This window comes from Leptonychotes weddellii, chromosome 10 (genome assembly GCF_054177405.1).
Source record: "Leptonychotes weddellii isolate Sample4059 chromosome 10, ASM5417740v2, whole genome shotgun sequence".
NCBI classification, from domain to species: domain Eukaryota; kingdom Metazoa; phylum Chordata; class Mammalia; order Carnivora; family Phocidae; genus Leptonychotes; species Leptonychotes weddellii.
In genome coordinates, this window is record NC_138378.1 from 78,061,354 (window position 1) to 78,073,427 (window position 12,074).

A 12,074-nucleotide genomic window follows, 5' to 3' on the forward strand; every position below is an offset into this window, starting at 1 on the left:
CTGACACACAGTGGATGCGCAGCGAATTTGGATGACTACATGGATGAGCTGGTGGGCGGAGGCTCCAGTCCAGGACCCTCACCCTGCCCTGCTCAGCAGAAAAAGCAGCCCCTTCTGCTCCCCCCACTTCTTCACTCAGGGCTCCTAGGGTACTGCGTCCTTCTGGACTTCGCTGCCCCCATCAACCCCAAGTGACCTGTGTCTCCTGACCTCAGCTCTGGTCACCCCTCACTAGTCAACCCGGTGAGGTCACAGCCTCATCACATTCTTCCCAAACAGACCAATGCCACACTGACCATTATCACAGAGGCATCCAGGACCCAGCACAGTCCTAAGCACCTCGGGACCACCCCCTGAAAAGGCGCAGACGCAAACCAATGAGGCGCCAGATGGGGCTACAGACCCTTTCTTCTGGGGGCAGGGGCGAGGTCGTTTCATTTTTCTTTTTGTCCTCTAAACAGCTCTTGGGCTTTCTCTCCCACTGACCTCAGTACTGGTCCCTCCTCTGGCTCTCTGCCTTCCACAGCCCACTCCCCTGTGGCCCCCACACTGCCCCCGGCACCCAACGCCCCTTGCAGCTGAGTGCCTGAGCTCTCCTCCCCCCTCCCCTGCCAGCCTACACCGGCTCTGTCCACTCCATTCCCCACTCCCTTCACCTCAAACCCCTGGTTTGTGGGGCACTCTGCTTGTCCAAGGACCCAAAGAGGACACAGTTTCAGGGCCGGTACTACAGAAGGGCTCCTTTCTTAAAAGCCTCCCTTCTCCTGCCCCAGGGGGAAGGAGCCCTTCATCTGCCCCTGGAAGGGCTGCGGCTGGAATGTGAACACCTCAGCCCCTGGGCTGCTTTGCCCCGCCTCCTCCCACCTCCTCCTGCAGAGTATTCTCAGGGTGACAGCTCACCTGGCACTGGACTGTGGCTCCTCAGCCGGTCGTGTCTCCAAGGGCAGAAGCACAAGCGGGGAGGCTGGGGTGGTTGCAGCGTGGTCCTCCCCAGGTGGGGCAGGGGAGCCCCCAGGGGAGGCGGCTGGCTCCCCAGGGGTTGGGGAAGAAGAAATCAGGGGCTGAGCTCCAGGCAGAGGAGAACATGGAGGGCTGGGCCCCCCATGGCGGTGGCTGGCCCAGGGCGGGAGAGGGGGTGGTGGAAAAGCAGGCTCTGGGGGAGTGGGCAGCTCTTCTGGACCAGAGAGGATGGAAGATTCCCTGGACCCTGGAGGGGATGTGGACAGGAGACTGGGGGGGTCCTGGCTCCCCTGAGACAAGAAGGGGTTCAAGGCATCCTCCTCTGAGGCCCAGAGGTCAGTGTGTTGGGAGCTATCTGGCAGGGGCCCAAGCCCCTCTCCTACTGGTCCCTGGCTCTGGGCCTCAGGACCCTCAGGGCTTTCTCCTTTCTCCGGAGCCCCCCAGATCTGCTGACTCTGAGGAGCCAAGCTCTTTGAGTAACAGGGTATGGGCATAGGACCCTCAGGGCAGCTGGTGGGCAGGGATAAGGAGGGCCCAGACACAGGAGGGCTGGCACCCTCCACTACATCTTCCAGGCCTGGCCCACCCAGCAGGGTTCCGGAAGAATGGCTGTCAGACTCCGACCCAGGTGTCTCGCCCTCCTCCTCGGCCTCCTGTGGCCCAGCAACCAGTGAACTTGGAAGGTTGTCTTCTCCTCCTGTCTCTGCCCCCCTGCTTCTCAGCCCCCCTGCAGCCGCTGCCATAGCTGCTGCCTCCTCCTCCTTCTCCTGGGAATCTGAGGGCGTGAAGAGGCGTGGTGGCTTGGGAGGTGGCCTGCTGGGCTGTGGTCCCTGGTCCGACACCTGCTCAGGTTTGGGCTCTGGCTCTGGCTCCGGGGGGGGAGGCTCCTCACTCCCCCCGGGGCTCACAGGTTCTGGTGACTCTCCCCGCAGGACTGGTGAGGACGTCTCAGCTGCAGGAGAAATGGTGACCACATCCCAAGGCCATGAATCGTCGACTGTATTGAGCTCGTGCAAAAGCTGGCCTTCACCTTGGGAGGCCACGTCCTGGGCCTCAGGGGTGTCGTCTGGGCCAGACAGCCTTTCCCACACACTGATCACTTCAGGGGAGCTAAACAGAGACGTTGCGCTGTCTGCCGGACTCTGCCCTGCTTCCACTCCTGGGGCTGGCGACCCCCTGTCTGCTTCAGAGTCTGAGGCTCTCGGGTGCAGCTGGGCAGACGTAGAAGACAGGCTGGCCCCTACCGACCCCAGGGGCCCCGGGTCAGCCACACTGGTGCTCCGGCGGTCCAGTCCCAAGTCCAAAGGAACCCTGGGCTCCAGCCACACGCCGCTCCCGCCTCTTCCTCCTCCCCCAGGGGCCCCCCGGGGCTCAGCTGCCTTCACGGCCATGGCCCCACAGCCTTGCTCTTGCAGCCCAGTCACCTCCAGCCCCACTCCTCCTGCAGGGGCCAGGCTCTTGCTCCTGGCCTCTGGACGCAGCCTGCTGGCAGCAAAGACGTTGAAGGTGTCGTCCCACTCAGGCGGGGCTTTCTCAGGGGAGGCCAGGGGGGTGGGGCTGGCCCTCGAGGCACTGGGGAGAGAGGGAGCAGGTGAAGGACAGTTTAGTGCTATGTCGGCTATGAGTTCCTCGAAGAAAGGGTTGCTCTGCATGGAGGTGAGGAACGGGTTGGTGAGACCCAAGAATCCAGATGGGGTGGCTTCAGGGGCGGCTGAGGCAGCAGTGACAGCGGCGGGGGAGGCGGCTGCAAAAAGGTTAGTGCTTAGCATGGGAGCAGCGGTGGGAGCAGGAGTGGGGAGGGCCGGAGCACAGGGGGAGCAGGGGAGGTGCTGAGGAAGAGCAGCTGGGTCAGGTTCTACCTGAGGAGACACGTCCAGGCTGTGGAGGGAGACAAAACCGTGAGCCTCCTGGTTAATGCCAAGACCGGAAACGGCCCTGCTGAACATCACTCGCCTGCCCCCCACCTGCCTGGGGCCAGGTACCAAAGGCCACACTCACACGGGCTGGGTTCAGGCCGCTGGGCCAGGGGGCCAAGGGAAGACCCCAGCACGTAATATCATTAGGGGATGCCCAAGGAGGAAGATGCTGGACAGAGCTCATTTAATCCCGTTTACAGGCAGGATCCCAGCCCAAGCCAAGTGTTCTTCCACGGGCCCAGAGGCTGAAGACTCTACTCAATACCAGACTTACGTCCACAGAACCAATCAGAAAGTCTCTTATATCCCTTTAAGGACCGAGAGAGGAAAGAAATACTAGCTGCTAGGAGGGGATAAAGAGGCCAGAGAAAGGCCAGGCCCAGAGATCCGGCTGGGCAAAGCCAGCGCGAATAGAACCCTGCAGGGCCCCTGGGATTCTGACAATGGGAACAGATGGGTTCTACCGACCCCTTGCAGAAACACGAGGTAAGGACGGGGCAGGCATCAGACACGACAAGGTGTCACACAAAAAGAACCCGCCTCTCTAGTTTCTTGGAGGGGGTACCATCACCTGCCCAGATGGACAGCAAGACACTGCCAAGGCTACCTCCTGCTAGGCGCCCACCAGAGGGTGCCCCTCCCCCAAGGCACCCACGGGCCAGCCTCGAAAGCAGCCCTGTTTGGGAGACAAAGCCTGGAATGTAGCAGCAGCGGCAACTCCGGAGGTCACCAGGGGCCTCTTTGGGGCCTCCACACAGACTGACCGCTGGCTCCCCTGGGAAAGCCATCCCATGGCAGTGGACCCACACTCCCACAGACACCGGAGAACACTCGCTGACCGCTGGGGGAGGGGGCATCCCCTGTGCTTACACCTCAACTATGGGGCACAGCTGACTTGTGGGCACTAGCAGACTCTGAAACTAGAGCTCTTGGCTTCCCCAGGACAACCCCAGGAGACAGAAAACCGGGAAGACAGTGCAGGTAAAAAAAGGGCGACCCCACGCCCCAGTTTTAGCACTCTGGCAGTGGTTGGCAGCTGTCTTGAGGCTGAGCCCACCTGTCAGGCCCAGACCTGGGTGGCCTCGCCTGCTGCCTGCTTCACATCTTCTAGCCCCCACTCTATGCCCCGAGACCCCCATCCCTTGATCCCTCCCCAGGTGAACGTCCTGAGGACTCCTATGCTTTCATCTTCTCCACTCAAGCTGCTGCGTCTCACAGGGAAACACCGGGGGCAAGCCCGGGGCGGGAGAGGGGGGGCAGAAGCCAGGCTTTACAGCCAGCCAGTGAGGAATGCAGCCTGGGGTTGGCAGGGGCGGGGGGTGGGGGGCGGGCAGGAAGGAGGCCAGGAAGGCTGGAGCTCACCAGGATTCTTCTGGGGACCGGGGCCCAGACAGAGCAGGCCACACACACAGCTGGGCAGAGGCCGGGCTAGCTTGTCTAGAAACACTGAGGGGCGGGGCAGGCAATGGGAAGGAGTCCAGTTCAACCAGCTGCAAAGGTGGGCTTCCCAAGATAGTCTCTGAGTCAGTGGTCCCAGCCTCACAGGCAGGGCACAGCCAGGTCCCAAACGCTGGGTTTCTCTTAAGAATCCAGCTTCCAGAAACCCTCCTGACTCTTTTGCCATGTAACTCCCCATCCAAGGGTGACTTCTCAGCCTCATACTACCTCCTAGAGACTGTGGTGTGGGGGTGGGCGGGAAGGTAAGAGAGTCCTGTTGACTCCCACCCCACCAGGCTTCCCAGCATTTCTCTGCCTCTGTGGTCCTGACATGGTGAAGATACCGAAAGAGGTCAAATCCTGGGCCTAGAGTCCCAACCCCCACAAACATCCCTTCCCCCTTTACTCCAAGTTGGCCACAGGCAGACCCAGGCATTCGTGCCGACCTCGGGGACCAAGGAGAGCAATGGACCACCACCATGTGGGTCAAGGCCCTGCCCCTGGCCTGCCCCCCCATCCCACTGGAGCACCCATACCAGACACAGCTCAACCCTGCCAGCAGGACTCAGCCCCCAGGAACAGGGCTACTCTGAGCCACCTCTCTCTCCAGTCCCCTTTGTGACAAGTGACCAGAGGGGTCTGAAGGAAGAGAACTCCATCAACATTAAACAGCACCTGGCTTAGCTCTGCACACTGCCCCCTCCCCGCTTAGCCTTGGCCTGGCCCCACTCACCCTTGTGGTCAGACAACAATCTGGCTGGCCGTCAGGACTGCAGGGCAGGAGAGCGGCAGCGAAGTAGGCTGGGAGCCCCAGGCAAGGCTAGCACCCTCCCCTCCACTGGCTCCCCAGAGGTACACACAAACCCGTTGGTATGGAACCAGTGAAGGGCTCTCCCTAGAGGAAGAGACTCCAGGTTCCAGGCCCAGCAGACTCCCAAAAGCTGGCGGCACCTCTGAGAGCATCCTGTCCATCCCTCCTACCCAGTGACATCCCCCCCACCCCCGCTTCCCCCCCCCACCTCCCCTGCCCTGGCTCCACACCAGGTACACACTTGAAGGTTCTCACTTTAAAATATCCCCTCCCTAGCAGTCCATCTGGCACAGATCAGAAACCATTCCCATACGTGGTTATATCTGCAGGTTATGCTCTGACGACAGGGCCCACTGTGCCAGCTAGCACAGTGCCATCCCCCCACCATGCACAGGGGACTTCAGCATATACAGACTTGGCTTCTCTTTTAGGAACAAAGTTGGGGGAAGTAATGAGAAGTCCAAATGTCTCTGCCCCCGCAACCTGAGGGAATAAAACTTTAGGGCCTGCAGGAACCTTAGGACAACTAATAGAACCTGCCCCTTAATGCAGGAATCACCCCTTCTCTCTGACAGCCCCCACTGCTTAAACATTGCCGTGGCTGAGCAACTGACAGCATCACCAGGCTACCTCTGTAGCTGGAGTCCAGGTTCCACTGGTGGACAGCTCTTCCTTAGGCTGGCATGAGCTTTGTGTCCTTATCATTCCCACACACTGGTCCCAAAGGTGGCATGTGGATCTGCAAAGGCTCTCCACGAGGCAGTCCCCCGAGAGGCCAAAGCCAGCCTTCGAGGCATATGCCCCCAGCCAACATGCCCTTCGGCCATCCCTCCAAAGGCAGGAGCTCCTGCTGCCCTCCTGAGATGGGCCTGATGCCCAGGAAAGGTGTCCAGGAGACTGGACATATCCTCCCCCACCATCTGGGCACAATGAGGTGACAGAGAGGGGCCCAGGAAGCTCTAAGTAGGGATACCACATAATTTGCCTTCCAAACCAGGACATTTTTAATATGGTAAAAGGGCAATATTAACTATAGCAGGAAAACAGGCACCAACAGGATGGATGGCCTCACTAACTCGAGGTCACCGGACACATGTCATGTCCCTCATTGACCCCACGGGGAATGCCACTGAGACTCTGAGCTTTCAGCAGCCGCTGCACACTCCGGGCTCCTTGGGACCTCGAAGTCCTACTTCTGGTGAGGGGCTGGGATAGATGCACAGACCACCAAAGGCCACCACAATACACCTGCCCCCATGTTGTACCACAGTTACCCCAATTAAAAAATATTTGCATCCCACACTTGGTCCCCTACTGTACAGGGTTCTATGGTTAGTGTGAAGAGGATGGGGCAGGCAAGCTCTGGTGGCCTGCCCACAGGGAGCTTCTTCTCCAAAAGGCTCAGAGAGGGATAGACACAAAGGCAACCCTATTTGGCTCCGGTGGGGTTAACACGCTTGGTCTTGACAGTCCTCACACAGTAAGTAGCTCGTGCTGCAGCTCAGGATGCATGGCTCACAGTGGGCCGGTGAGCAGGCCGAGTCCCGCGGCCCAGACCTTAGTCTCAACTACGGCCACCCCTCCCCCACCCAGGCACACACACAGCCATGGGACCCAGTGGACAAGGGCCAGGTCAGGACGAAAATAAGGACCATCTTTTCAGCCCTGCATACCCTTGTTCCTTGTCTCCCAGCCACTGGCTTCTCCAAAAGCAGCAGCTTTTTTTCTGGATACCGGGCACCCAACACATAGTGCTTCAGGCCTCTCTGTGGGGTACCAGTGCCACGTGGGAGCACTAGAGGGCGCCGCTGCCCTTTCCAGTGAGGAACACCCAGCAATCCGCACAGGTAGCCCCGGGGGCACAGGCACCCAGAACCTCTGGCCTGTGGACAGACGCTGGAGCCCCAGCAGAAACCTGCAGCTACCTTCAGTCACTCCGGTTCTGGGTGTCTGACCTACAGCTTCCTGCCGTGAATTAGCTCACTTCTCATTCTCGCCTCAAAAGCCCAGAGCATGCCTTCCGGGCCAGGACCAACAGTCGTTTGTTCTTGGCCGTCTTCCTGGCTCTGTCAAGGCCCAGAGCCTGGGTGATGCCGACGGGCTCAATGACCAGGTCTCACGCCTGTCCAGGCCGCCCACTTTACCCAAAGAACTCTTGCCCCTGCGGCCTACGCCCTCAGATGAACCCCAGGGAGGGCAGAGATCCCTGGATGCCCTCCATCCTGCTGAGGACAAGCTCCGAATTCAAGGAGAAGGGCAAAAACCTCAGCTTCCTTATGTCCATCAGTGACCCAACTTGACTCTGAAGGGCAGCTGGGAGACATGGAGACACAGGAGAAGGAAAACAGGGGCTGTAAGCAGGAGTGAGGACAGTCCCAACATCACTCAAAGTAATGGCCCACAGGGGTCTGAGCCCAAAGCCTGGGCACATGCACAGAAATGACCTCACGAGAGATGTCCCCCAGCATCTGTCTGTCCTGGAGAAGGCCTTGAGATGATCCCTAGACAACAGCACTGAGCCCGTGGTCTGCGTTCCATCTGACCCAGGCCCCCCAGCTCCTCCCAGCAAATGCCCTATCCAGGTCTCCTGCCACCTCCCTCCATAGTACCACCCACAAATGTAAGTTGTCACGGGGCCACAGGCCCATCCCCTTTTTCCCCATCTTCCCTTGGCTGCAGGTGTCCAGCAGTTCCCCTGGGGTCTGGTGAGTAGGGGCTGGGCGGTAGGGACAGAAGCTGATGTACCTAGCCGGGGAGGCAGAGGGCGGCATCACCCAGAGACTGATCCGCCCCACCTGCCCATCTGCGCGGTGTAGGGGCGGGAGGAGGCTGCCAGGTGGCCAGACCTGAACCCAGAAAGGCCTGGCATTTCTCTCCCCGAACCCTCTCAGTGGACTCGAATTCCACAGGGCAAGAGAAGAACCAGAACCACGGGATCCTCTTCCCTCTGCTGGGGAGGGGCTGTAGGAGCCTCTCTCTTGACCCTTCTGCACCGTGCCCAGCCTTTGTACCCCACCTCCTGCCGACAGACCCGTCAACAGGGGAGGGGCAGGCTCACTGAGAGCAGAAACAGCCACCCGGCCAAACTAGCAGGGCCCGCTGCAGACACTGCCTGTCCAGCGCAGGCCCCAGGCCCTTGGGAAGCAGGGACATCTGCTCCTAGGACCTACGCCTGGCGGCCCTCCCTGCACCCTGCTGGACAATGCAGCAGCCTCTGATGGTCAGAGTTAGGAGGAGACCAAGGGCCAGGGTGGGGGCCGGGGCTGGGATACTGCGATTCGGTCATCTGAATGACCAAAGGTATATTTCTCGTATGTATGTGGTCTTCGTCCACAGTTTCTGGCTCACAGGTTCCAAAACCCTTGGAATTTCCTGAGCAATAAGAGCATCTTTTAATATTTGGTCTCTTGTCCTCACTTCCTGAAATGCTTCAGAGCCAGAAAAGTGAAATGGGCATCTTGTTATTCATAACAAGCCTCTTTCCACCACAACAGGGTTTGTGTTGATGAGGTGACTTTTTAAAAAGCCCCAAAGGACCCTAAGGATGGAGGCTGGTTGCCAGGGGAACCAACCGTGAATAGAAGGGTGGAACTTTCAGTCCCACCCTGATTTCTGCAGAGGAGACGGGCTGGAAGTTGAACTGACCACCAGTGGCCAATGATTTAATCACTCGTACCTGTGTGAGGAAGTCTCCATAAGAACTCCAAAGGATGGGGTTTAGGAGCTTCGGGGTTGATGAACATGTGGAGATGCAGGGGGCGTGGTGTGCCTGGAGAGAGTATGGAAGCCCTGTGCCCTTTCCCCAGACCTTGTCCTGTGCATCTCTTCCATCAGGCTGTTCCTGAGTTACAGACTTTTATAATAAACCAGTGTAAGCAAAATGTTTCCAAGTTCTATGAGCCACGCTAGCAAATGAATCAAACCCAAGGAAGGAGGGGGTCACTGGAACCTCCGATCTATAGCCGGTTGGTCAGTAGCAATGTGACGACCTGACTTTCGGCAGGCATCTGAAGTGGCCGGTGGGGGTGGGGCTCAATCCTGTAGCACTGAGCCTATGTGGGGTCTGATGCGTCTCCGGGTCAATAGTGTCAGCATTGAGTTGAATTGTACGGCATCCAGCTGGTGTCAGAGAACGGCTTGGGCATGTGGGAAACCAGTCCCCACAGTGGAACTGGGTGCAGAATCCTAATTAGTATCAGAACTCTCTTGAGAGCTTTCCCAGGGCCTGAGCTCCAGGACTCCTGCATCCCTTCCGTGGGTGGGACTCAGCACATGAAGAGAGGGGTGGGGGCATCAATGACTTGATGGCCATCTCTCAGGGGGAAGAGGTCACAGAGCCAGCTGGGGCAGCTGGGGTGGGGATGGAGGGTTTGAGGTAGAGGCCCCATCCCACCTCCCCACCTGCCAAGGCTTCCTGACCTTGAGGCCAGAGGGCAAGGGGTGGAGCTGGGAAGCAAAGAATTCACACAAATGGCCTTCCCTGCTTTTCTCCCTTTCCTCTCCCTCCCTCAGGGGGTAGGCGTGCCAACTCGGGAAGGGAAACCCATGAGGAGACTGGACTCCTCAATCCACAGGGCCCCCAGAGCGCTGCGCCCTTGCAACTTACCTGTGTCCATGTGCCAACAACGAGCCTTGCCTTGGGGAAGTGGTACCCCCCCACCATTCAACCATGCAAAGCCAGAGCCCCAGCAGCCTGCCCGAGGGCCCCATCTGCTCCGTCCTCCCTGCCCCAGGATCCAGGCTGGAAATGCCCCAGCATGCTCCCCAAGGAGCAAAGCTGGTTTGGCCAGGGACGTACCTGGGTTTCTGAGTTGGTTCCTTCGCTTCTCTCAAGCCAAACCAGCTACTCTTGGCCTTTTCCTCCCCGCTGGATGGGTGGTGGGGGGAGGCCCCCAGGGCGGGACCCCCCTTCTCCCCCAGAGAGCCGCGGCGCCCCAACTCGCTCCGACTCAGTCCCTGGTGGTGATGGTGGAAGAGGCCCATCCGGGGCTTCCGCTCCTCCTTCCGGGCTCCCTCCTTCTCGGCCACAGCCTCAGAGGAGGCCACCATGGGTGTGGTGACCTGTACTGGCTTGGCCTCGGGGAGCCGGGCCCCCTCCTCCTCTCCAGAGCGGCTGGCGCCAGGGGCCAACACTTGGGCCTGAGAGCTTGGCTCCTCCGGTCCGGGCGGCACCTCTGAGCTGCTGGTGCTGCGGCTGCCTCCGCCCCCGGAGTCATCTGTGGCCCGAGGCCCCTCCTCGGTGGGCCGGGAAGACCCGCCGTGCAGGGAGCTGGAGGGTGGAAATGGGCCCGAGATGGAGCTGCGGTGCCGAAGGGTGGCCTGGGGCTCCTCATTGTAAATGTGGCTCCCATTGACACAGAGTGAGGAGCGGGAGGCAGTTTCCATGTGGCCCTGGAGGTCCAGAAGGGATCGGGGTGGAGCCGCTCGCATCTGGCTGGCCTCATCACTGTAGGTCCTTTTGTGGGTGAGCAACTTGGGGGACTGGGTGGAGTCCCTGCCTGAAAAGGAAGCACCCACGGAGTTAGCAGCAGGAAGAGCAGGCTGTTTCCCGGCCCGGGGCCACCCCCGAACCCTTGTCTGCCCCCCAGGGGGGCAGGGCCCTCGCTCACTCACCCCCTTCGCTGGACAGCCAGCTGCTGCGGCTAGGCGAGCGGGTCAGGAGCTCAGCGCCCGGGCCCTGGTAGGCCAGGCTCCCACTGGCCGAGGACAGGGTGCTGTCCGAGCCCAGCGAGGTGTTGGACTGCGTCAGGGAGGACTTGCGCAGCTTGTTGCGGAGGAAGAAGCCTTTGGCTTTGCCCATCTTGCCCAGGCTGCCCAGCTCGGGGTCCTCCAGGGCGCTGCTTGGCAGGATGGCGGAGGCAGATTCCAGCTCAAACTTCTTCTTGCCCTTCATCTTGTCCTTGATCTTGCTGAAAGGGGACCGCGGCTTGTCCTTCATGGACAGGTCAAACATGCTGGCACTCAAGTTGTTGCGAGTGAACTGGATTGTGACTTGGATCTCCCCACGTTCCTTCTCCTTCTTGCCGGCCTTAGAGTGCAGCTTGTACCACCTGCAAGAAGGGGGGTGGGGTGGAGCTCCGGCCACAGGCCCGGGGAGCCCGCCGTCCCCTGGTGCCGGGCACCTCCCACAGCCTCTCCCACAGGCTCCTGCACTGACCTGACACACAGGCCCAGCCCTTTGAGCCACAGGCATAGCCCAGAAACTATCTACAACTTGTCCATTGGGATGAAAACCACACCCTGAGTAGGGGAGTCCCCTCGGGGCTACCAGGCAGCGCAGCAGTTACCACTCATGCCACCTTCCCATCCCCCTTTCTGGGAGCTCGCAGACCTCCCCTCTGCCCCTCCCCACTCCGTCTGAAACTCTGAGGCCCAACGGGGTGAGGCTGGGTGTGGGAGGAGCTCTTAACCGTCCAGGCCCCTGGGGCACACAGACCTACCCACATTTCTTCTCGGCTCGTCCCAGCCAAAGCTCTGCTCTGAGCCACCAGCGAGCCCAGGAAAGAACAGCTCATCCAGAGGCCCAGGGCCAGGAACACGAGGACACACACGTACACACACCTCAGTCCCTGACTCATCCAGACCCCACCAGGAACAGCTCTGCACACAACGGCACACAGGGGCCTCAAGCCAGAGAGCCAAGGCGGGGCAAGAGCGTTAGCATCCGCTGAGCAGCCCGTGTGTGGCACAACGGACTACACGGGTTTTCAGCTCACTCCCATGTACACCTTACAACAAGACTGGGACATCGGAGCCACCACCCTGATTTTATACAGCAGGAGGTCAAGGCTCCGAGGTAAAGTAACTCATCCAAGAACAGGCAGGCAGGAAGAAGAGAGGAGACGGAGAGCCGGTTTTCATCACTCCAAAGGCCATGGTCTTCCCACTCCACACTCCCAGACAGACCCCTAACACACACGAGCACTGCACAGGGTGGGTGGAGCCCGCCC

At 60.0% G+C, this 12,074-nt stretch overlaps 1 protein-coding gene across 4 annotated transcripts in view; it reads right to left on the bottom strand.

Moving 5' to 3' along the window:
* Positions 1–12,074, bottom strand: part of RAB11FIP5 (RAB11 family interacting protein 5) — a 36,855-nt gene that overhangs the window by 5,116 nt on the left and 19,665 nt on the right. Inside the window, exons 2-5 of one of the 4 annotated variants that reach the window (XM_081833673.1) lie at positions 10,738–11,174; positions 9,923–10,622; positions 4,239–4,313; positions 901–2,532 (exon numbers count right to left, since the gene is read on the bottom strand). In XM_081833673.1, coding sequence (XP_081689799.1) covers positions 901–2,532; positions 4,239–4,313; positions 9,923–10,622; positions 10,738–11,174 — 2,844 coding nt within the window. Of the gene's footprint in view, positions 1–900; positions 2,839–4,238; positions 4,314–9,922; positions 10,623–10,737; positions 11,175–12,074 lie in introns of all 4 variants that reach the window. The other 3 variants (XM_081833671.1, XM_081833674.1, XM_081833675.1) reach the window with 3 other exon arrangements.